At 34.7% G+C, this 26,625-nt stretch overlaps 1 protein-coding gene across 3 annotated transcripts in view; it reads left to right on the top strand.

Annotated features, from left to right (window-relative positions):
• EXOC5 (exocyst complex component 5) overlaps positions 1-26,157 on the top strand; it is a 64,654-nt gene extending 38,497 nt beyond the window's left edge. For all 3 annotated transcript variants that reach the window (XM_025392999.1, XM_025393001.1, XM_025393000.1), the window contains 7 exons: positions 711-858; positions 7,961-8,069; positions 10,920-11,040; positions 12,258-12,344; positions 20,676-20,784; positions 20,957-21,172; positions 21,937-26,157. In XM_025392999.1, coding sequence (XP_025248784.1) covers positions 711-858; positions 7,961-8,069; positions 10,920-11,040; positions 12,258-12,344; positions 20,676-20,784; positions 20,957-21,172; positions 21,937-22,125 — 979 coding nt within the window. In that variant the 3' untranslated portion in view covers positions 22,126-26,157. The remainder of the gene's footprint in view (positions 1-710; positions 859-7,960; positions 8,070-10,919; positions 11,041-12,257; positions 12,345-20,675; positions 20,785-20,956; positions 21,173-21,936) is intronic.
• Positions 26,158-26,625: the final 468 nt, after the last annotated feature.

Genomic DNA, 26,625 nt, shown 5'->3' with positions numbered 1-26,625 from the left:
GTTGTGTATTAAATAATGATTAGAGAGAGTTAAAATTAGTAGTAAGAGGTATACCTGAAAGGTAGTAGCAAGGAAGGGAAGAGAAAAACTAATGAGTAATAGGAATTTTGTGTGTGTGTGTGTGAGTTTACAGTAGTCTGGAGTTACATACCCTAGGAGCAAAAAAATGTCTAACCCTCCAAAGATACAGCAAAAAATGTCTAACCCTCCAAAGATACCCCATATAAGTGTTTCAGGTGACCCTCAGTAATTAAGAATAGCTAAATTATGTTTAATATATCTTCTTTAATATCATGAGTAAATGTGCAGAATCTTAAAATGACTATATTTTAAAATTGTTAAACTTTTAAAGTTTTCTTTTTAAACAGGACTATTTAGTCACTTAGAATGCTAACCTGTTTGGAATAGCTCACTTTCTAAGGAAACCCAACAAGTTTTACTATTGAGTCAGAATTGTAAGGCTGAATTGTAAAGCAACTTCAGAAATTAGAAGTCCAAATCTACTCATTTATCAGATGAAAATCTTCCATTTGGAGATCAAGGCTAACTCTATTTCACAAAACTAGTTATTGGAATTAGAAATTAGGTCTCTTGGCTATTGGTCCATTTTTGTTGTTGTTGTTGTTGATATATACTAAGTTTGGAAGTACTCGAAGTTGAAATCTAAGTAAAATGTTTTCTTTTTTTCATTTTTCTTTATGATGTACTAGTATTCAGGATTTGAAGGAGAGAATTAGACAACGTACCAACTTACCACTTGGGCCAAGTATCGATACTCATGGGGAAACTTTTCTATCCCAAGAAGTGGTGGTTAATCTTTTACAAGAAACCAAACAAGCCTTTGAAAGATGTCATAGGGTAAGAGTGGTTGTACATTTATTTTACATATACAGTTGTTCCTTGATATCTGTGGGGAGTTGATTCCAAAACCTCCAAGGATACCAAAATCGTGGATGCTCAAGTCTGTTATATAAAGTGTGTAGTATTTGCATATATTCTGTGCACATCCTCCTTTATACTTTAATTCATCTCTAGATTACTTATAATTGTTTATATATATTATTACATTACCTAGTGCAGTGTAAATCTCCATAAATAGTTGTAACTTTAGTGTTTAGGGAATGATGACAGTACATCTTCAGTACAGATGCAACCATTCTCTTTTTTTTTCTTAAATATTTTTATCTGTGGCTGGTTGAATCTGCTGATGCAGAACCCACAGATACAGAACTTACAGATAGGGAGAATTGACTATATAGTTGTGTGTTTTAAGTCTTACCTTGTTTTACTAAGATACAAATTTACTCTCTGATTAGGAACAACTATTTTTTGTAATAAAAGATAGGATTTTTGTTTTGGAGATCAGAATAATTTTAAAATTAGGAATAAATGTGAATTTAAATTCGCATTTAAAATAACTTTAAAGTTGACCAGATCAAATTTTTGTTATGTAAGATTAAATGAAGATGTGAAAAGGACAGTTAGACTTTTCTCTTGAAGAAATGGTGCATCAGGGAAAGAACAGTGTTTTAAGAGCATCAACATCAAAGGGAAAGAATGAAGATTTGGCTCCATTAAAACTTAGATTTTCTTCTCTAATAAACACAGTTTAGCAAAATAAACAGATAAGTCAGAGTGATAAAGTATTTGTAAATGATACTACTAGCAAAAGATTGTATGAAACATAATAGTAGCCAATAATTTTATAGTACATAATATGTTCCAGACACTTTTTTTTTTTTTTAAAGTTCTGGGTTACATGTGCAGAACGTGCAGGTTTGTTATATAGGTACACACGTGCCATGGTGGTTTGCTGCACCCATCAACCCCTCATCTACATTAGGTATTTCTCCTAATGCTAGTGCTCCCTTAGCTCCCCCACCCCCCCTCAACGGGCCCCAGTGTGTGATGTTCCCCTCCCTGTGTCCATGTGTTCTCATTGTTCAACTCCTGCTTATGAGTGAGAACGTGCGGTATTTGGTTTTCTGTTCCTGTGTGTGTTTCCTGAGAATAATGGTTTCCAGCTTCACCCATGTCCCTGCAAAGGACATGAACTCATGCTTTTTTATGGCTGCATAGTATTCCATGGTATACACGTGCCACATTTTCTTTATCCAGTCTATTATTGATGGGCATTTGGGTTGGTTCCAAGTCTTTGCTATTGTGAGTAGTGCTGCAGTAAACATATGTGTGCATGTGTCTTTATAGTAGAATAATTTGTAATCCTTTGGGTATATACTCAGTAATGAGATTGCTGAGTCAAATGGTAATTCTGGTTCTAGATCCTTGAGGAGTCACCACACTGTCTTCCACAATGGTTGAACTAATTTATACTCCCACCAACAGTGTAAAAGCATTCCTATTTCTCCCCATCCTCTCCAGCATTTGTTGTTTCCTGACTTTTTAATGATTGCCATTCTAACTGGCATGAGGTGGTATTTCATTGTGGTTTTGATTTGCATTTCTCTAATGACCAGTGATGATGAGCTTTTTTTCATGTTTGTTGGCTGCATAAATGTCTTCTTTTGAGAAGTGCCGGATACTCTTCTAAGCATTTAAGAGAGTGTGGAGTGTGTGTGTGTGTGTATCTTGTTTGTATGTAGTTTACATACGGGGATGTGTGTGTGTGTGTATATATATGTATGTAAACTTATTTCATCATATAACCACCCTGTGAGGTTGTTATTTTGCAAATAAAGAACTGAAATACATGACTTTTAAGTAGTGGATTGAGAGTTGAGGCAGTCTTAATTATTTATGTTGATGTATATAATCTACATTTATATTGAGACTAAATTAAATTATACATGTGAATATAAATCAGTAGAAAACAAATCAAAGATACACATACACAGTTTGCAAAAAAGAAATGTAAATCACTAGTACAATACTCAGACTCACTAATAGGGAAATGCAACTTAGAATAAGAGAATTACCATCCCATTTTCATTAGGTTGGGATAAATTGAGAAGTCTGATGACCAAGTATTGTTAAGGAAGTGGAGCAATAGCAGTTGTCACACACCACCAACGGGAGTGAAATTGGTACGGTTATTTTGAGGATTAATTTGGCAATTTCTTAGAGAAACTCATAGGTTCATGTGATATGTCTAACATCATAACAGCAGTTTTTGTCATGGTGAAAAATTAAAAGCAAACTCTCAGTGTCCATCAAAAAGAGAATTGTTAAACTGGTGTTTTTCATACAGTAGAAAACTATACAACAATTTAAATACATGAAGTAGAGTTACATGTATCAACATGAATAAATCTCAAAAATACTTAGTATTGGTATTACTGAATCATATGGTATTTTTTTTTAAGAAACTGCCAAACTAATAGTGTGTAGTGATATTTGATTATAGTTTTAGTTTTCATTTTCCTAATGCAGTGATGATTCATGTTGAACATCTTTTCATGTGCTTATTTGCCATCAATATATACTCTCTGGTGAAGTGTTCAAATCTTTTGTGCATTCTTAAATCAGTCATGTGTTTTCTTATTTTTTGAGCACTCTGTATTGTTACAATTTATCAGATGTGATTTGCACATTTTTTTAATGCCTGTGGCTTGTCTTTTTATTCTCATCAGTGTTTCTAAGGATAGATGTTCTTAATTTTGATGACATCCAATTTAATAATACATTTCTGTTCTGGATGGTGATTTTGGTGTCATATAAGAAATCTTTGCCTAACCAAAGGTTACAAAGTTTTCCTCTTGTGTTTTCTTCTAGCAGTTTTATAGTTTGAGGCTTTATGTTAAGATGTATAATCAATTTTGAGTTAAGTTATACAGTATTGTGAATCAAAGTTCATAATTTTACAATTAGGCATCCAGTTGTTTCAGTTTCATTTATTGAAAAAACTATCATTTCCCGGCTGAATTACTCTAGAACCTTTGTCAAAAAATCAATGGACCATTTATATGTGGGTCTGTTTCTGGACTCTTCTGTTCCATTGGTCTGTCTTTATGCCTGTACTGTACTGTCTGAATTGCTGTAACTTTATAATAAGTCTTGAATCGGGTAGTGTAAGTCCTCTAACATTTTTATATAAATCACTTTGTATTATATCTTATAATAGCTTGTCCGTTTTTGAAAAAGTCTGAGATTTTGATTGGAATTACATTGACTCCGTAGTTCTATGTGGGGAGAATTGACATATTTTGATGCCATTATAGTATATGTAAATGGTCTTTTTAAAATTTATATTTAATTTCTAGTTTAACTTAGTTGTTAGTATATAGAAATGCAATTCATTTCTTTATGTTACTCTTATATCCACAAGGAAATTCCTTGTGGGCCTCAAGATCTTTCCCCTAAAACAGTTTTTTTGAATTTCACCTTGGCAATGTAAATTGATAGCTTGTCTTCACAGTTGCAGGACAAAGGAGAGAACTCAAGTCATCCCTCAGCCCACCTAAGACAAATGCATATCTCATTGTTTCCTCTGTCCTATTGTTTGTGTAAAAATGTAGATTCACTGAGCCAGATTAAGGTATAAGTGATTATTCCTCTACCCACCTCTGACATGCAAATTGTATATTCAGTGAAAGGGTGGATCACACTTAGAATACAACTGTTTGTCTCTTACCTACCTGTAACCTGGAAGTACCTTCTTACCCCTTCAAGTTGTCCCGCCTTTCCGGACAGAACCAGTGTACATCACACCTATTGATTGATGTCTCATGTCTCCCTAAAATGGATAAAACCAAGCTGTGCCCTTACCAACTTAGGTGGGCACATGTCAGTGGGACTTCCTGAGACTGTGTCACAGGAATGTCCTTAATCTTGGCAAAATAAACTTTCTAAATTGATTGAGACTTGTCTCAGATACTTTTGGGTTCAGCCCTGCAACCTAACTAAACTTACCTATTAGTTCTATTTGCCTTTTTTTTTTATTTGTAGATTCCACTGGCTTTTCTGTATAGATTATCATATTATCAGCCCATAAATACAGTTTTACTTATTTTTTCCAATATAGATGTCTTTTATTTTGTTCCTTTGCCTTATTGCACTGGCCAGACTTCTAGTACAATGCTGAATAGAAGTGGTGAGAGTGAACACTTTGCTTTATTTCTGATCTTAAGAATAAATCATTTCGTCTTTCACCATTAAGTATGATACTAATTGGGTTTTTCATAGATGTTCTTTTTCAGATTGAGAAAATTATTTTATCCTACTTAACTATGAGGATTAGATGTTAGATTTTGTGCAAAACTTTTTTATTCTGTTAATATGGTAAGTTATAGTGGTTGATTTTCAAATGTTGGCCTTGCATTCCTTCTTTGATAAACTCCAATTGGTCATCAATTGACCTTTGACCTTTTGTCATATTTATATATTGTTGGATTAGTTTTGCTAAACTTTTGTAAAGAATTTTTAACATCTGTGTTCATGAGGGATATTGGCCTTTTTTTTTTTTTTTTTTTTGGAGACGGAGTCTCACTCTGTCGCCCAGGCTGGAATGCAGTGGCATGATCTCAGCTCACTGCAACCTCCGCCTCCTGAGTTCAAGCCATTCTCCTGCCTCAGCCTCCCGAGTAGCTGGGACTACAGGCTCCTGCCACCATGCCCGGCTGAGTTTTGTATTTTTAGTAGAGACAGGGTTTCGCCATGTTGACCAGGGTGATCTTGAATCTCTGACCTCAGGTGATCCGCCCGCCTCAGCTTCCCAAAGTGCTGGAATTACAGGTGTGAGCCACCGTGCCTGGCTTTTTTTCCTTTTTATGTCTTTGTCTGGTTTTAGAATCAGGGTAATGTTGGCCTCGTAGGATGTGTTGGAAAATATTTCCACCACCCCTCCCAATTTTCTGGAAGAGTTTGCATAGAATTGGTATTCTTTCTTTCTTTAAGTGGTTGGTAAAATTCACAAGTGAAGTCATTTGGGCCTGAATTTTTTTGTGTGTGAGGATTTTAAACTACAAATTCAACTTCTTTGGTAGATACAGAACAATTCAGGTTATCCACTTCTTTTTAAGTCAGCTTTGGTAGTTTGTATGTTTTAAGCATTTGTGTAGTTCACATAAGTTGTTGAATTTATTGGAATAAAATTATATTCATGATATTTTCTTATCCTTTTGATATCTGTAGAATTTGTAGTGATGTGACCACTTTCCTAATATTAGTAATTTATGTCATTTTTTTTTTTTTCTGATCAGTCAGGCTAGAGGTTTATTCATTTTACTGACTTATTTCCCCCCAAAGAACCAGCTTTTGATTTCATTAATTGTTCCGTGTTGTTTTTCTGTTTTATATTCATCAATTTCTACTCTTTATTACTTCTGTTATTCTGCTTACTTGGGTTTTATACCCCCCACCACAACCCCCCTGTTTTTTTAGTTTTCTAAGGTAGAAGCTTGAGGTCATTGATTTGAGAACTTCCTTCTGTCCTAATCTAATGCAGGTGTTTTGTTTTACAAATTTCCCTGTAAATACTACTTTAGCTGCATCCCCAGAATTTTTGTATGTTGTGCTTTATTTCCATTCAGTTCAAATCCTTTTAATTTTGCTTTTGATTTGTTTTGGCCCAAACGTGATTTAGAAATATGTTATTTAGTTTCCAAATATTTAGGAATTTGTTAGATATCTTTCCGTTACTGATTTTAAATTTGATTCCATTGTGGTCAGAGGATGTACTTTGTATGATGTGAACCCATTTTAAGTTTATTAAGACTTATGGTTTTCTTTTAGCCCAGAATATGGTCCATCTTTTTTGTATGCACTTGAAAAGATATATATATCCTGATGTTGTTGGATGGAGTATTGTATAAATGTCAGTTAGGCTTAGTTGATTATGTTGTTCAAGTCTTCTGTATCTTTACCAATTTTCCATCTGCCTCTTCTGTCTATTATTCATGGATGTTTGGATGTAAATAGGAGTGTAAGAATGGCTTGTGAAGAAAGTAAGAGCATTTTTTGAGCATCAGTGATTAGAGGAGGAGGGTGAATATTGGAGTAGAGAGACTGATGAAGGAGGGTAAAGATTGGGGTAGTTATTAATAAGACCAGGAAGGAAGCTGAGTAATACCAAATTATAATCAGTGGGAATTCAAAGGGGGTTATAGAATTCCTATCAACTTCTAATTTAATACATCAGGTAATAAGTATTAACCCCAAGAGAATACGTGAATGAAGACTACAAATAGGTTTGACAGAAGCAGAAATCAATGTATAAATAATATGGAAAGCAATTATAAGAAGTCAAGAGTAATTTTCTGTTAAAAAAGGATTTTATTTTCCCAGCATAACTAATAATTATTTTACTAAATAGCTAGTTTAACAGCAACAGCAGCACCAAAATGAATATTGTAAGCTCACTATGTGCAAATACTGTGCTAAAAACACTTTACGCTTATTTTCGTATTTTATTCTCACTTCAAGGCTAGAATGTAAGTACTGTTAATATGATTCCCATCTTCCAAATGAAGAAATTGAGGCATGGTGGGGTTAAATAACATCTCAAAGGTTCACTTAGTCAGGAAATGATAAAACCATTATTTGAGCCAGTCATATTTTATGGTGCATCTATTATTAATTTCTCCATTTCCACTCCCCAGTGAAACAAAGAATTCTTTTTGTTTTAAGTTTTACTAGACTGTTCTTTGCTCAGTCAGTGGCTCTCAAACCTCTGACCCACAGTAAGAAATGCGTTTTACATGTTAGCCCTGTGTATACATATTTAAATGGGGGAGGTATACATTTTATGAAGGTGTACTTGGATTTCACTAATGAATTGCAGTCCAAGTTTGAAAAACGTTGCTCTAAGTCAGGAGAGTTATAGGCAAATATGGAGCGTTAAAATTGTGTGTATGTGTGTTTGTGCATGCGTGCGCAGTATGGGGGGAGCTGTGAGTTATTTTGATACCTGAAACACTGACTACATCTTATAAAAAATTGCTTAAAAAATTGGCATTTTCAAAAGGTAGACTTGAGTGATAATTGTTTGGTTTTTGTTTTTAAGCTCTCTGATCCTTCTGACTTACCAAGGAATGCCTTCAGAATTTTTACCATTCTTGTGGAATTTTTGTGTATTGAGCATATTGATTATGCTTTGGAAACAGGACTTGCTGGTATGTATATTTGTGTTACACTTGTGTTAAATTCCTTTGATCCTGCTTGGTTAAACTATATGCATAATGTTTTACATATAATCATCTCTGTTTGTCAAATTCAGTTCAGTGCAATGAAGTTGGAGCTTTTATAATGCAAAGATTTGCCAGGTGCTAAAAGCTATACAGAATGGTTCTCTCATATTGTTTACATACGGCATAATAGAATAATAAGCTACCTAAGTCACTACAATGTATGACACAATGTCTTACAATGCTGTAACTTAGAAAATGTCAAGGAACAAAAATGAAGGCAAAAACAGTTCTGATTGGGGAATTGAGTAATCTAGATTTAGAAAGAGAAGTATTAAAAACTAAGTCTGGAAAAAAATAGATTCAAATTAAAATTCTTATTTTGCTTTTGGTCTTTTGGTCTTAGTAGTTAGTATTAGTAGCATAATAATGACCTGAGTCCAGTCTCATTAATTCAGTTGTCTACTTCATCTGTTTAATGGTCATCTCAAACTTAACATATCCAAAATGAAACTCTTTATCTTCCTTCTAAACCTGTTCCTTTCCCATTCTTCCCATGTCATTAAAAGGCATTACCAATATGCATGATTAGTGTATGTCAGTTTTTTGAAAGGCATTACTAATCATTTACCACTTGCTCAAGCCCCAACAAAACCCAGGAGTTCCTTAATTCCTCCTTTTCAGAAATCAATCCTGATAGCCAATCCATCAGCAAATCCTGTTAATATACTTCCAGGCATAAGCCAGATTCATGTACTTTTCTCCATCTTCACTGATGCCACCCTAATTTAAACACCATTTTCTCTGACAACTTGTAACTGGTCTCCCTGTGTACATTCTTGCCTCTCCACATTACTGACTTCATGTAACAGCCAGTTTAATTATTTCCTTATTTAAAACTCTGTAGTGGTTTCCTATTACTCTTAAGGGGAAAACAACAGCAAACTCTAGAGAAGCATGACTTTTTATCTGGCCTGGTATGTATTCATCATCTCTCGTTGCGTTTCTTCTCACTGAGCAGTCACTCTGACCCTCATTGTTTTTCCTTGCTTAGTCTCTTTGCACTTGGTATTTCCCTATCCCCAAAATCCTTTTGCTTCAGCTTTTCTCGTGGCTGGCTTTTCAATCATCTGATCCCAGCTAAGATGTTATCTTCTCAGAGAGACCATTGCTGATCACCGTAGCTGAAGTAGCCCTCTTCTCCCAGCCCAGTTATCCTCATTATCTTATCATTGCATTAACTTTTTTTATAGCACTTACCACAATGAAATTTTTATCTGTTAATGCCTGCCTCCACTCACCAGAATTCATTCATTTAACACATGCTTATTAAATGCCTACTCCTGCACCTGTGGAGTTTACATGCTTATGGAGAAGATAGACAAATGATTAGAAAGTGCAATGAAGAAAAATAAAACTGAGTAAGGGATTAAAAAATTTTAAACAGTGTGTATATATAATAATTTTGATATGCCCTTATTTTTATTTTTGAGACAGAGTCTCGCTCTGTCACCCAGGCTAGCATGCAGTGGCACAGTCATGGCTCATGGCAACTTTGAACTCCTGGGCTCAAGCAATACTCCTGCCTCAGCCTCCTGAGTAGCTATAACTATAGGTGCATGCCACTGCACCCAGCTAATTTTTTCTTTTTTTATAGAGATGGAGTCTTGCTGTTTTGTAGAGATGGGGGCCTAGGCTGTTCTTGAACTCTTGACTCCAAGCGATTCTCCCTCCTCAGCCTCTCAATAATTTTTTGTTTTGATTTAAACTGTCTTCCTAAAGGTTTCTTTTCCTACTAACTTATGCCACTGCTGGACTGTTTGTGTGTGCCAGTTTTTCTGTAATTATTGAATATTCTTTAAAAATTTTAATTTCATGGTTAAAAACATACGTCGTAGCTGAGTTCTGATGCCTATAAAGAAAAAAAGTACATCAGTATTACCTTAATTTTTATGTCTTTCATTAATAACAATGATTCATATTTTCTACACATGTATTGATTTTTTTTCTCTTGTAAAGTTTATTTGTTATTGGAGCCTTCAGTTTTCTTACCAGTTGGTAATCTTGTCTTTTACTTGGGTGGGGGAGGGGAACACCTTTATTTTCCATTATTAAGACAAAAAAATAATTGTCCTGTAAAGAACTCTAGGTATCAAGCCTGTATTTTCTCATTAGCTATGCATATTTTCTTTAGTCTCTTAAGTCTTTTACTTTTAGCTAAAAACATAAACATCTAGGACCTTAGAGTTCATCTGTTATTCTTTACAAAAAGGAGGAAATGGAAATCCAGAGGTCAGCTGACATTTTGAGGTCAGAATATGGAGTGGCTTGATTCCCTTTTTATTTTATTCTGAATAAATTCCAGAATAAAATCAGGTATGTAATCTGTAGATAGAACATTTTGAGTATTTTTGAGAAAATAGTGTAGAGTACAGTAAGTGAAATGTGTCAGTTTAGGCATATTACTATGGCAGCAGTATCTAGGATAAAAGATAAAGAGACTTGAATGAGGAAGACCAATGAGAGAATTATTCGAACTATTATCAGAGATAAAGAGGCCTGGTTATAAGAAATATGTGGAGATGTATTCATGGCTCACGTGAATCATGAAGGCAAAGTAGATAGATGGTGAACACTGGGCGTAAAAATAACTTTGGATGAGTTTTACTAGTATAAGCTTAGCTTGATTTTCCTCTTCTGTCCACAGAAGTCATTACTGATGTATTAAAACAGTGGTTTCATTTATGTTGTAGATTAAAAAACCACATTCTTTTTTTCTGTTGCCAAGATGAATTTCTTCAAGGATGATTCTAACATATGTATGCTTTCTGGTTTTAGGAATTCCCTCTTCAGATTCTAGGAATGCAAATCTTTATTTTTTGGATGTTGTGCAACAGGCCAATACTATTTTTCATCTTTTTGACAAACAGTTTAATGATCACCTTATGCCACTAATAAGGTTAGTCAAATTATCTGATTTTCATTGATATTTCAGTGACTGTTACAGCATTCTACATAATATTCTACGTGTATTTTCATTAAATTTAAAAAGTACATGTTCACAAAAATGTCAGACTGGACAAGTGGAATGAAATAAAAATATAAAAATTCCTAGGAAATAAAACATTAAATATTGCTTCTTCTTGCATTTCTGTTTTCTCTTTCCACTATATTATTAATTTTGGTGTATTTCAAAAGATTTAATCTGTCACAAACCTAAAACTGAAATCTCATGTGAAAGAGGACCTCCAGCTTAGTGAAACTCAGCAAATTTGACATCTTTTAAAAGATCTCATAGACAAAGTCCATGTACCCACTTGTTATAAAGACATACAAAAAATTTTATAAGATTAATAGGACAGATTTTAATGAGGCATTAAGTAAAGTTTGGTTTATATCTTCATATCAATTTATGTGAACTTATAAAACATTTGAGAATCAAATAAGATGGTGTATATGTGAACATGCTTTACAAAATTCTCTTTAGCACTATTATGTAAGAGGAAAAATATTCATATAAAATTTTTTGACTTTTTGTTATAAACACTGACATGCCAAGAATAGTCCAGAAACAGTCTCAAAGATAACAGTCACTTGTAATCCCTGAGTCATACTTTGAAAGGAAATTTACTTTTCAAGATCTGTTATACCACATAGCAGAGACAATTATTAGGGTTGCCTATTTCTTAATATTTTGAATGTTTTGACATTCTGATAGCATTCAGAAGGCAAATATGATTGTCAGGTTTTTAAAAATACAAGTGGATTGGCTGTTTCCCTCCAAATTTTATAGTATGATTTACTGTATTCTTAAAACTCTGGTAATGCTAGTCTATAGCTTTTGTTGGTGTTACACTAGATATTTGTTTATAAAGAAAACCAAATAATTCCACAATTTTAAAGTCACATTTATATTCTTGAGAGATGTCTCCTCAGAGATCAAAATAACAAATTTAAGTGGTCCTCTTCCTTAGTCTATTATAATGAATTGGGCATAGTGAATGCTAAATAATTACTTTGCTTCTTATATGCTTCTTGGATTTGTTAACAATATTAATGCGTGTATATGGATGTATTTATAAATGGATACAATGTAATACACATCGATGTAAGAAAAACTTTTAGAAAATCTCAGATTATTAATATGACTCTTTTTCCATTTTAAATATACAATAGCTCTTCTCCTAAGTTATCTGAATGCCTTCAGAAGAAAAAAGAAATAATTGAACAAATGGAGATGAAATTGGATACTGGCATTGACAGGCAAGTTGTTGGTTTTGTCTCTTGCATTTTTAAAAATTATAAAAACACCATATTATAGCAGCATGCAAATACTTGGTAGAGAAGAAAAATATTTATCTTAATTCCACCATATTGCTACAACATTTGATTAAAAAAAAAAATATTTTTACATATTGCCTTCATCCTTATTAGAATGTTGTTTTTATTGGATCCTGAAGTTTTTTACTTTGGCCTATCTTGGCATTTAACATACCTTCCTCACTAAGCTTAATCATTTCTAGCTTTTGATTTAAAGTGAGAAGTATGTGATGCTTTTCAGTTGAACACTTAGAGGCCATTGTAGGATTATTAATTGTCCTAATTTCAATGTTACTGTGTTTCAAGGAATAGGGAGGCCCAAGGAGAGGCAGAGAGACAGGGAAATAGCCATTAACTGGAGTAATCAGAACACACACTATATTTGTCAGTTAGGTTCACTGTCTTATATGAGTATGGTTTGTGACCCAAAACAATTAAAATAGTAACATCAAAGATCACTGATCACAGATCACCATAACAGATTTAGCAGTAATGAAAATGTTTTAAATATTGTAAGAATTACCAAAATGTGACACAGAAACACAAAGTGAGCCCATGCTGTTGGAAAAATGGCACTGATAGACTTGCGTTGCCACAAGCCTGCAACTTGTAAAAAAACAAACAAAACAAACCACAGTATCTATGAAACACAATCAAATGAAGCAGAATAAAACAAGGTATACCTGGATAATCAGAAGTGGGGTTGTTGGATCATATAGTAGCTCTGTTTTTAAGTTTTTGAGGAATTTCCGTAATTTTCCATAATGGCTGTACCAATTTACATCCCCATCAACAGTGTACAAATGTTCTCTTTTATCTACACTCTTGATAATGCTTGTTATCTATTGCCTTTTTGAAAAGAGCCATGCTAACGGGTGTAAAGTGATAATTGATTGCATTTTCCTGATGACTAGTGATGTTGAGCACCTTTTCATATACCTGTTAGCCATCTTTATGTCTTCTTTCAAAAATTTTTATTCAGGTTCTTTGCCTTTAATCATTGGATCATTTATTTTTTTGCTATTGAGTTGTTTGAGTTCCTATATTTGGAGTGTTAAACCCCTCTGAGATGTACGGTTTACAAATATTTCCTTCCATTTCATAGGCTGTTTATTGTTTCCTTTGCTGTGCAGAAACTCTTTAGTTTGATGCAATCTCATTTGTCTTTGTTTCTGTTGCCTCTGCTTTTGAGGCCATATCCAAAAGGTCATTGCCAACACCAACGTCAAGAAACTTTTTTCTTATGTTTTATTCTACTAGTTTTATAGTTGTGGGTCTTATATTAAATGTAATTCATTTTGAGTTGATTTTTTTTTGGTGTAGTGTAAGATAAAGGTATCATTTCATTTTCCTGTGTGTAGATATCCAGTTTTCCAGCACCATTTATTGAGGAAACTATCCTTTCCCTATTGTGTGTTCTTGGCACCCTTGTTAAAGAGCAGTTGACCATAAATGGATGGATTTATTTCTGGGCTCTGTATCCTGTTCCATTGGGCTGTGTATCTGTTTTTATGATGGTATCATACTGCATTAATTACTGTAGCTGTATAATATATTTTCTAACCAAGAAGTACAATGCTTCCAGTTTTGTTCTTTCTCAAAATTGTTTTGGCTATTCAGGATTTTTTCTGGTTCCATAAGAATTTTAGTGTTTTGGTTTTTTTTTTCTATTTCTGTGAAAAATGCCATTGGAATTTTGATTGGGAATGCATTGACTCTAAATTGCTTGGGGTAGTATGGACGTGTTAATAATATTATTTCAAGCCCTAAACACGAGATATGTTTCCATTTACTTGTTTCTTTTGGCAATGTTCTGAAGTTTTTTCAGTGTATAAGTCTTTTACTTCCTTGGTTAATTCCTAAATATTTTATTCTTTTTCATGCTATTGTAAATGGGATTTTTTTTTCTTTCTTTTTTGGATAGTTTGCTGATAATGTTTAAAAACAACTGATTTTTGTGTGATGATTATCTTGCAACTTTACTGAATTCTTTTATTCTATTTTTTGATGGAGTCTAAAATTTAGAGTTTTCTCTAAGATCATATCATCTGCAAAGAGTCAGTTTTACTTCTTTCTTTCCAATTTAGATGTCTTTTATTTCTTTTTCTTGCCTAAGTGCTCTGGCTAGGATACCCACTACTGTGTTGAAAAGAAGTGGTGAGAGTGGACATCCTTCTTGTTCCTGATGTTAGTTAGAGGAAAAGCTTTGAGCTTTTCACTATGGAGTTTGATATTAGTTGTGGGCTTGTCATATATGATCTTTATTATCTTTAGGTATATTCCTTCTATACCTAATTTGTTTGCAAGTCTTTGTCATGAAAGAGTGTTGAATTTTACCAGAAGTGGTTTTTTTTCACATTGTCAGACAATCATAAGATTTTTATCCTTCATTCTGTTAATGTGGTCTGTCACATTTATAGATCTGCATATGTTGAACCATCCTTGAATCTCAGGGATAAATTCTGTTTGATTATGGGGTATGATCCTTTTAGTATGCTATTGAATTTAGTTTGCTAGTTTTTTTTTTTTTTTTTTTTTTTTACATCTTTATTCATCAGGGATATTGGCCCGTAATTTTCTTACCTGTATTGTCCTTCTCTGGCTTTGGTATCACTGTAATGCTGTCTTTGTAAAATGAGTTTGAAAGTGTTACAAGTTCTTCCATTGTTTGAAAAAGTTTGAGAACGATTGGTGTTAATTCTTCTTCTTCTTCTTCTTTTTTTTTGAGACGATGTCTCCATCTTTCCAGGCTGGAGACCAGTGGCGCAATCCTGGCTCACTGCAACCTCCACCTCCCTGGTTCAAGCAATTCCCCTTGCCTCACCCTCCTGAACAGCTGGAATTACAGGCGCACACCACCATACCCAGCTAATTTTTTGTATTTTTAATAGAGACGGGGTTTTACCGTGTTGGCCAGACTGGTCTTGAACTCCTGACCTCAGGCAATCCACCCGCCTCAGCCTCCCAAAGTGCTGGGCTTACAGGTGTGAGCCACCGCGCCCAGCCAATTCTTCTTTTAATGTTGGATAGAATTCACTAGTAAGGCCATCTGGTCCTGGGATTTTTCTGACTTCAGCAGGAACTCTGTCTCTTAATCTCTTCATCTTCTGCCAATCTATTATCCTTTTCCTAGCTTTATTTCTTTAGTTATTGTGCTTATATCACTTGGTCCATCTTTTGAACTACTTTCTTGAAATACCCTAAAGTACATTTCCTTCAAACACAACTGTCTTACAGACCCTAACCTCTGATAGGTGCAGTCTCTTTTATTCCCATAACTGGTTGGCTCCTCGCTGTTGGAGAATATCACATAACATGTACGTTATTAGTACCACTGCAAATCCATGCTTTCATTTCTCAGTTGAGTCTTTAGTACCTCTTATCCATTCTTCTGATTGTCCTTACATAGTGCGACTCAGCGTTGCTCCTACCTGTTTTTCCCAACCTTGTCAATTCTTCGTAAGTTCCCTATCTCCACTGGAAGCATTCTGTACACATTCAGCATCCCTAATCCAAAAATTCAAATAAAAATGCTTCAAAATTTGAAACTTGAAACTTTTTGAGTGCTGACATTACCCTACAAGTGGAAAATTTTACACCTGATCTCATGTGACAGGGCACAGTCAAAATACAGATGCACAGCACATGGTTTATTTGAGTACCCCCAAGGGAAAAAAGACCCAACCCTCTTCAGCTGTGATAAATATTTTCTGTGCATGTCCGAATTCCACCCCCGTCCCTACAATAAGCATGCCTACAAAGAATAATAAAATGGCATGTGTGTAGGCTGGACATGCCAGTGGTAGGTTGCTCACAATGCCCACATGCAGCCAAGACCTGTGTGTATTACTCATTGTGTGTGTGCTTTTTTTTTCTCCTTATTCTGCGCTCTGTGGTATAAAGATGTGAAATCTCAAAAAGGCCTGCAGATACCCCTGTGGTTAACAGTGATAAGAAAAAGAGGAAGTTTATCCTTTTGTTTTTATTTTTTGAGGTGGAGTCCCTCTCTGTCGCCCAGGCTGGAGTGCAGTGGCGTGATCTTGGCTCTGTTCAACCCCTGACTCCTGGGTTCAAGCAATTCTCCTGCCTCAGCCTCCCGAGTAGCTGGGACTACAGGTGCACGCCACCGTGCCCAGCTAATTTTTTGTATTTTTAGTGGAAACAGGGTTTTGCTATGTTGGCCAGACTGGTCTCGAACTCCTGGCCTTAAGTGACCCACCTGCCTCAGCCTCCCAAAGTGCTGGGATTACAGGCGTGAACTACTGCACTCAGCCTGTTTATCTTTTAAAAAAATTTTTTTGTGGCCAGGTGCAATGGCTCACTCATGTAATCCTAGCACTTTGGGAGGCTAAGGTGGGTGGATCACCTGAGGTCAGGAGTTCGAGACCAGCCTGGCCAACATGGTGAAACCCTATCTCTACTAAAAATACAAAAATTGGTCAGGCATGGTGGCAGGCACCTGTAATCCCAGCTACTGGAGAGGCTGAGGCAGGAGAATTGCTTGAACCCAGCAGTCAGAGGTTGCAGTGAGCCAAGATCACGCCACTGCACTCCAGACTGGGCAACAAGAGCAGAACTCCGTCTCAAAAAATGAATAAATAAATAAATAAAAATAATTTGTTTAGAGACCATGGTCTTACTCTGTCACCCAGGCTGGTGTGCAGCGGTGTAATCATAGCTCGCTGCAACTTTGAACTCCTGGGTTCACACAGTCCTCCCACCTCAGCCTCTTGAGTAGCTCAGATCACAGATGCACACCACCATACTCAGCCATTTTTTTTTTTTTTTTTAATGTAGAGATAGAGTCTCATTATGTTGTCCAGGCTATTTTTGAACTCCTGGGCTGAAGTGATCCTCGCACTTCAGCCTCACAAAGTGCTGGGATTACAGGTGTGAGTCACCATACCTAGCAGCACTTATGTTTATCAAAGCTGTTGGACAAAAAGGATGGTGGTGTAAGTGTGAAATGTATTACAGAAGAGTATGGTATTGGAATGACCACCATATATTACCTGAAGAAACAGAAGGAGAAAGTCTGTGCTGAAAGTGATGAACGGAAGTTAATGAAAAATATAAAAACACTACATAAAGCTAAAAGTGAAGATCTTGATTATGTATTGAAAGAGTGGATCTGTCCGCATTGCAATGAATACATTGCCACTTAATAGTATGGTGATGATGAAACAAACAAAGATCTATCACAATGAATTGAAAATTGAAGGGAATCATGGCTATTCAATAGGCTGTTTGCCAAAAGTTAGGAACAGACACGGCATTATGTTTTCAAAGGTTTGTTGTGATAAAGCATCTGGTCATGAAGCAGCAGAGAAATTCCTTAATGAGTTTGCCAAGGTTATTGCTGATGAAAATCTGGTGTGAGAATAAGTCTATAATATTGATGAAACACTACTATTTTGGCATTACTGCCCCAGGAAGGCACTGACAATACAGGTGATAAGATGGCTTTTACAGAAATTGAGAATGCCAAGGGCGGAGTAACTGTGCTGGGGTGTGCTAATGCAGCAGGCATGTAGAAGTGTAAGCTTGCTGTAATAGGCTGAAGCTTGCATCTTCATTGTTTCCAAGGAATGAATTTCTTGTTGGGTCCACTGTTACGCTAACAGAAAGGCATGGATAACCAAGGGTGTCTTTTCTGATTGGTTTTACAAACGTTTTTTACTAGTGGCTTGCACATACTGCAGAAAAGCTGGACTGGATAACAACTACAAGATTTTGTTACTCTTTGACAACTGTTGGTGTCATACTTTTTCCCAAATGTGACTTTATTCAGTCTTCTGACCAAAGTATCTTTAGATCAATGAAGAGTAAATATAAAAACACTTTCTTGGGTGGGCATGGTGGCTCAAGCCTATAATTCCAACACTTTGGAAGGCTGAGGCAGGAGGATCACTTGAGCCCAGGAGTTTGAGACCAGCCTAAGGCAATATAGTAAGACCCTGTCTCTACCCGCCCAAAATTTAAGAATTAGACAGGTGTTCTGGCATGTGCCTATAGTTCCAGCTACTCAGGAGGCTGAGTTGGGTGGATCACTTGAGCCTGGTATGTCCAGGCTGCAGTGAGCAATCATCACACTGCATTTATCCTGGGTGATGGAGTGAGACCCTGTCTCAGAACACTTTCTTTTTTTTTTTTTTTTTTTTTGGAGACAGAGTCTTGCCCAGGCTGGAGTGCAGCGACGCCATCTCAGGTCACTGCAACTTTATCTTCCCGGGTCAAGCAATTCTTCTGCCTCAGCCTCCTGAGTAGCTGGTACTACAGGCACCCACCACCACGCCTGGCTAATTTTTGTATTTTTAGTAGAGACAGGGTTTCACCATGTTGGCCAGTCTTGTCGAACTCCCGCCTTCAAGCTATCCTCCCACCTTGGCCTCTCAGAACACTTTCTTGAACAGCATACTAGCAACGGTGAACAGAGGTAGGAGTATGGAAGGTTTTCAAAATGAGTTGAGCATGAAAGATGCTGTATATGCTGTTGCCAGTGCTTGGAACACAGTGACTAAAGACAGTGATGCATGCCTGGCACAACCTCTGGCCTTCAGCTATGTTCAGTGAAGAGGATGAACAAGGTAGTGACTTTGAAGATTTCCATATTTCAAGTGAGAAAAAAGTGATGTCTGACTTCTTACGTATACAAAAAATAATACATTTAGAGTCTATCAGTAAGTTGGATGAAGTGAATATCAAATAATTTTTAACATCAGTGGGACTCCAGTTGCTCATTCATGGACTGGTAGTGAAATAGCCAAAATGGTTCTAAATCAAGGTGATTGTGATAATAGTGACAACGTAATGTTGCTAACACTGCAGAAAAAATGCCTGTAGATTATATGGTGAAAATGTGCAATGGACTTACAAAAAAAGTACAGCAGTGTACATTCATAATAGAACAAGAAGTCATATCAGTTTACAAAATCAAATAGAGACTTCTAAGACAAAAACCATTATTAATGAGGCAGATAACTCCAGAGGAAACTTTTAAGAAGCCATCCAGCAGAATATCTCCTCATCCAAAGAGGTCCTGCTTTCTGGTCTCTCAACTGCTTCTGATGTTTCCTGTCACCTAAAAAAATAAAATGTAGGATAGAGTAACCTTTTCATGAAAGCACAGCATCGTAGGTGGAGACTGAAAACCTGCTACCTTGTTTGTTGTTGTTTAATAGGCAATACAGGTATTGTGGTGATGTTACTGTGCTGTTTGGTTACCTTAAACGTTATTTTTTCTCTGTATGAATGGCATGTCATCTTTTTTACTGTTAAGTACTTATGTGTGAATAAGTATAAGAAAATGATTGCTAGGCCGGGCGCGGTGGCTCAAGCCTGTAATCCCAGCACTTTGGGAGGCCGAGACGGGCGGATCACGAGGTCAGGAGATCAAGACCATCCTGGCTAACACGGTGAAACCCCGTCTCTACTAAAAAAATACAAAAAACTAGTCGGGCGAGGTGGCGGGCGCCTGTAGTCCTAGCTACACAGGAGGCTGAGGCAGGAGAATGGCGTAAACCCGGGAGGCGGAGCTTGCAGTGACGGCCACTGCACTCCAGCCCGGACGACGGAGCGAGACTCCGTCAAAAAAAAAAAAAAAAAAAGAAAATGATTGCTGACTGGTAGCATATATAAATTCAGAGTCAGGAATGATGGTGATGCCAGACAGCCATGGATTGTCCACATGGGTGTCTGAGATAGTGACATCTTTGCTTTCTGATGGCTCAGTGAACATAAATGTGTCATATATAAAACTATTAAAATATTTTATAAAATTACTCTCAGTCTACATGTATAAGATATATATGAAACATAGATGAATTTTGTGTTTAGAATGGGTCCCATCCCCAAGGTATCTTATTATGTATATACAAATATTCCAAAATCTGAAAAATTTCAAAATCCAAAACACTTCTGGTCCCAAGAATTTTGAGAAAGGGATAGTTAACTTGTATGTGGTTTTTGCCTTTGAAGATCCTTAGTTGTTAAGAAATTAAACTAGTGACAGGCTTCTGAGATCTTTGAATCTTGAAGTATTGCACAAAGAATTTTTGCCCTCTGTTTTGAGCAGAAAGATAATAAAACCAAGAGCTCTTTCATATTAAGACCTAGAGCTGACTTTTTCTAATATCTAAAGTTTACCAATAGTGAAAGAGTTTTATGGTGATAGGATATTAAATAACTGATTTAATTTAGCATAAATAATATAATTAAATATAAACATAAAATAAGTTAGATGAGTTAAAGAATGTTGTGTTCTCAATTCTCTAGGACATTAAATTGTATGATTGGACAGATGAAGCATATTTTGGCTGCAGAACAAAAGAAAACAGATTTTAAGCCAGAAGATGAAAACAATGTTTTGATTCAATATACTAATGTGAGTAAAATGATTCAATTTGTTAATACTTTGCTAACATTTTCATTGGTGTATCCTACTGTGCCCTAGATTTTTTTCTTTTATAATTACAGATTAATGAGAAACTATGTATTTCCTCTTTAGCTAAGCTGGTATACATTTCTGTGTAATGAGTGTAGAAAAACTTTTATAGGCTTGTGTAAAAGTCTGTGCTTACGTAAGAAAACAAGTGGAGAAGATTAAAAATTCCATGGATGGGAAGAATGTGGATACAGTTTTGATGGAACTTGGAGTACGTTTTCATCGACTTATCTATGAGCATCTTCAACAATATTCCTACAGTTGTATGGGTGGCATGTTGGCAATTTGTGATGTAGCTGAATATAGGAAGTGTGCCAAAGACTTCAAGGTATGTATACACAAAAACATCAATCTTGCAAATAGGCCCAGGAACATAAGTCAGATCATTAAAAATCACTATTTACTTATAATTAGTGAAAGGTTTATAACTTTTGTTGATATTGTATGAGATAGATTAACACATTCTACCTGAAACAGTGTTGTTCCAGTCATTTTCTTTTAATTTTAAATTTTAAATTTTACTTTATTTTCCAGAGACAGGGTTTCACAGTGTTGCCCAGGCTGGTCTCTCCTGGGCTCAAGTGATCCGCTGCCTCAGCCTCCCAAAGTGCTGGGTTTACAGGAATGAGCCACCACACGTGGCCCACATATTTAATATTAAACACATTTTTGCTTCACGGTGTATTTTCAGTTCCACAGTCTTTGACTTATTGACATCCATGACTAATGCTGTATATGTCACACATTAGGAAAATAACGTTGTCTTCATTTATGTCCCTCTGAATTTTTCTGTAACATTTAAATTATGAAAAATGCTATATATTAATAACTAGTTTTAGTCCACTGAAGTATATATGATTGTTATATTGAAGAGAATTGACATATGAATCTTTTTGAAATATTATAGTAAGTTTATTTAACTACGAAATCTTTAAGTTTTAATGCTTTGTGATCTTTAAAAAATTCTAATGTGTTGAACTCCGCGCACACTTACAGTAAGTCCCACCTGACAGTATGTAAGAAGTTAGAAGCTAATTGTAAAACTGGAAACTGTTTTGTTTCAATGTTACTTTCTTTCTTCTCTCAATTCAGATTCCAATGGTATTACATCTTTTTGATACTCTGCATGCTCTTTGCAATCTTCTGGTAGTTGCCCCAGATAATTTAAAGCAAGTCTGCTCAGGAGAACAACTTGCTAATCTGGACAAGAATATACTTCACTCCTTCGTACAACTTCGTGCTGATTATAGATCTGCCCGCCTTGCTCGACACTTCAGCTGAGATTGAATTTACAAAGGAATTCAATGTCAATTCCTTTACAGAGGAATTTCTTGTACTTCAGCAGGCCTCGGTTGATAGAAAGCACAGGAGATACCTTATGACACGGCCAACATTTTGTGAAACAGTGACTGGAACAAAACAGCAGCCATACTTACCTTTGAGGTTTTATTTAAAGTTTGGATACCACTAACTATATTTTGCTTTTTTCCCCTTATGTTGAATTTTAATTCCATTCTTGAATGTAGAAATTTCAGATTCTTTAAAACTACATGTCACTGTTTTCATCCTAGAAAATGTTGCTGTCAGAAGGCAAAGGAAATGTTGCCAGTGTTTTCGGTTCTGGTACCTTTAACATATTCCATTTAGAAATTTTGCCATTCTGTTTTCCATTAATAATGGGCAAAATACAGGAAAACTACATTTATTATTCCTCAGTTTTTAAGGACCTTTTCAGCATCAATTGTTAATCAGGTTATTTTAGGTTTTCATAAATAATTTTTTTGCCTCTTTCAAAAGGTTAACAATTAAGTTTACTTTCTGTAGTTGGTTGATTGGATTTTTTTCTGAGGGACAACATTAGTACTAGTCCAAAAAATGTCATAAACTGAACTAAAATGATGAAATATTTTATGTAGACATTAGGAGTGGATCAGAATACTTCTGCTTTCTGGGTAAAACTTAAAAGTTTACTATTTCTTATTTGGTAAATAGATTTTAAGCCAATTCTAGTAAGAAATTGATTAAAACTACCTTATTTTATATTTCACTTATGGTGGAGGACCTTAACTAAAGGACCATATTTATTCATTATTTTAATATTATAAGGGAAGTAAAAAAAAGTGAGGTATAGTCTAAATAGTGCATATAAGAAATATTGACAGTGTTTAGCAACAATGCAGCCCTTTAAGATTTTCTGTCGTAATGCTAAACTTGAATAAGATGGAATGGCTGAATATGTGGTTAGTCTTTTATTTTAAGAGGAATTGATAGATTTGGAGATGAGCTTTGCAAAGACTGGTTGCTTTTCATGTCTATAGGTCTGTCATTGTCCTTTTTCAAAGCATTTCTGAAGTTATTCCTACTTGGATATAGTTAATGGAATTGACTTAATTTGATGACGTATTAAATCACTTATAAAATTTTGAACATCAAGTGAAAATTTAGAAAGGCCATTGCTATTCTATAAACCTTGTAAACTTGCTCTGGGAGAATGCATTCTAAATTATATGTAATGTTTCAGCTCCCATCGTGTTGTTCATAGTCTTCTAGGAACAGATAAACTTAAGTGTTACTCACTCTTGGCATTTTTTCTTTAATACAGGCTTGTAAGCCTGTTTTTGGAAAACTGCTTTTCTTCTGAGAACCTTAATCTGAATGTCATCAACTTTACCAAACCTTCTAAGTCCAGAGCTAACTTAGTACTGTTTAAGTTACTATTGACTGAATTTTCTTCATTTTCTGTTTAGTTCAGTGTTACCAAGGTAAGCAAGGGAATGAAGTATACCAACTTTTTTCAAAGAATTTTAGGACATATATGACAGCTTTAGAAGGCTGTCTTGTTTTCTAGCCAAGGAAAAGCCAGAACAGGTTTTGGATACTAGAGAAAGTCATATGCTTGTACTATTGCCATTTTAGAAAGCTCTGATGTGAATTCAAATTTTACCTCTGTTACTTAAAGCCAACAATTTTAAGGCAGTAGTTTTACTGGCCATTTAAGCTCTTTGTACAGTGTCAATTTGTAAAAAAGAAAAAACGAAAAAAAATCTCAAATAAAACATGAGATAACATTTTAAGACTTCCAAATCAGAGAAGTGCTTCAAATTATTTTGTTTGGATTAATTTTTAAAATGTAAAGCATATACTTGTTGCTTAGTTCTTTTGTTAATTATTTTCATGCTTGAGTTCTGTGCAATATTTTCTATTATGTCCGTTCATAGGACAGTGGCAAAATTCATAAGTGAATACTTAATTTAGAAGTGTTAACATTAATGCTCAATAAACAAATTCCCTACAGTTGTTTTTTTTTTATTTCACTCTTTTTATATTTTAGAGCCATCCATCCTGAATTTTATAAATGATTTTTTATTTAAAAATTTAAGATTTTAAAATTTTTTCACAGCATAGGTCTTCTCACTTTCTTTTTTAGCAAAAAATACTGACTATATAAATAAGACTAGAAATTTATTCTAAACAGATGGTCTTTCTCTAAGGGGAAAAAAAAAATGTGTCATGTGAAGCAATATGCATTCTTTGTATTCTGATTTTTTAAGTGTTTTCATATTTATAGCCATCACAAAATTTTGTCCAAAGTGTATGGCTCAGAACAGATGATCAATAAGTAAAATGTTTTTCATTTGCACATGGTAAAATTTTAGGTAGAGAATGGAGCTTTGTATAATTGGTAGCTTTAACCAACATTTACATAAATGCAATCTTTGCAGTATTACACAATACCACATGAGCTAATATGCAGTATTTACATAATGCATTGAATGAAGTTGAAAATACGCTCTAACACACTGCATATTGTTTTTCTAAAATTGAGAAATATCTGAAATGCAGAATATGAGTTTAGTAAAGGAAGCCTACCTTATATAAATTATGGTGTTGAAAATGACAGTCAACCAGAGTAGATGAAGTGTCCTTATGAAGAATTATTAAATAGTAGCTGGATGGATCTTCAGATGACCACCTGACCATTCCAAGACAATATTTAGTCCCATTTTGAGGATTGCCATAGTTGCAAGTCCTTAGAATCTTCCTTATTTTAAAAAGAACTGTCAAAGTAAGTTAAATTAAAATCTAATTTAAATTAGGTTAATTTATATTACGTTGTAGATCATTCTTTTTTTCCCCCTCATTCACTTCTGAGTATTTTGCTTTCTAAGTACTAACCTTCTGGTTCACAGGGAAATAATTTAATTATCAATCAGTAGATTGATTCCAAGTGGAGAATTGACTGCTTCCCTAAAATGCGTTTTTCTTACCTATGATGGTAAATATTTACAAGGATCTGGATAAAGAGATGTTGATTTTTGAAATGCCACAAAACCCCTTAAAGTGGTCAAGTTCTCAAGGTAGTGGCTAAGGCATGCTTGAACTGTGTTTGAGAGACAGCAGTTCAGTCGGTACATAATTTATTGATGACTAACAAAGCCAACATCTGGGAGATTAACTTTTTTTAATGCAAAAATATTCTGCATATTACCCATATATTACTGAATTTTACATACAAAGCATTTTGTGCTTCCATTCAATTAGTTTAACTGTATTCAGTTTCTGTACTATTTCTCTCTGACCTATCCTGTAATACATTATTATGTACTTTAGAAGAAAAGATCAGTTCATATTGTCAGACTGAATAATTCTATATAAAGTTAAAAGTTAGCAATTTAAAAAATTTTACTGCATAATAAAGATAATTATAGTTACATGTATTGATTTAAGTCTCACACACTGTGCTAATAAGTCCTTTGCATACATTATTTGATTCTAGAGCAACCCTAGGATTTGGGTACTATTATTTCCATTTGACAGATGAAAAACCTAATGCATAGAAAGGTAAGTAGACCAGTCAAGGTCTACAGCTAGTAAAATGCGCAGATTGAAACCTAAATCTTTTCTCACTCACTTTTAGGTTCTATATGCTATTCTCCTTACATAACATTAAATAGATCCTTTAGTTTGGTAGGTTCATTAGTTTTGCTTAATCGTTTCTTCCAATATGAGTCTTATTGTAGCATTTATATTACAGAGTTGGCATACAGGGTCAATATCTAATTTACTGTTGTGTTTTTCTTAATATGTTCAATGTGTGGTCATACTTTCTAAATTTGATTTTTTTAAATTTTATAAGTGGTCATGAAACTTTAATGTTAAGTTTGTACCTAATAGAAATATGTCTATCACAAATCTTTATTGGTATTATTTTATATACTTTTCTAGCTTGATAATTTTCACAATAGAAAGAGACCAAATATTTGGTACTATATTTTGTGACATAGAAGTAAATGACAACTCTACCTTGGAAGATAAGAAGAAATCAGTGTTTTTATGTTCAAAAACTATTAAATGTCATAGGCTTGCCAATTGTGTTAACTATTTAATACGTTGGTAGTTTTTAAATGACTAATGCTGGAGTGAAAATGTAAGGCAAAATATTTAGTATATTAACAGTAGATAGTCATTTTCATGTAATCAGAATTGCATGTTAAGGGTTTTAAAAGCTGTTATAACTCTTACCTTTTATTTCTACCACTGATCAATCATTTCTCTTTACAAATTTAGGGAAGAAACAACTGTTCAAATGTATAGGGGACAGAAACCTGACATTTAGAGAATAGAGATTTTAATTGCCAAATTAGAGCAGTTAGGCTGCCCCTGGGCCTAACAAAATTCCTATTTTTGAACTAGACGCAATGTATTTTATCACTATTATTTAATAGGTACCATTAACCTTTGTTTTGTGATTAAATATCTACTTTTGGGGGGAAAGATGAG

Source organism: Theropithecus gelada, chromosome 7b (genome assembly GCF_003255815.1).
Source record: "Theropithecus gelada isolate Dixy chromosome 7b, Tgel_1.0, whole genome shotgun sequence".
In the NCBI taxonomy this organism is placed as follows: domain Eukaryota; kingdom Metazoa; phylum Chordata; class Mammalia; order Primates; family Cercopithecidae; genus Theropithecus; species Theropithecus gelada.
The sequence above is the reverse complement of the archived record's forward strand: the minus strand, read 5'-3'. Positions and strand labels throughout refer to the sequence as shown.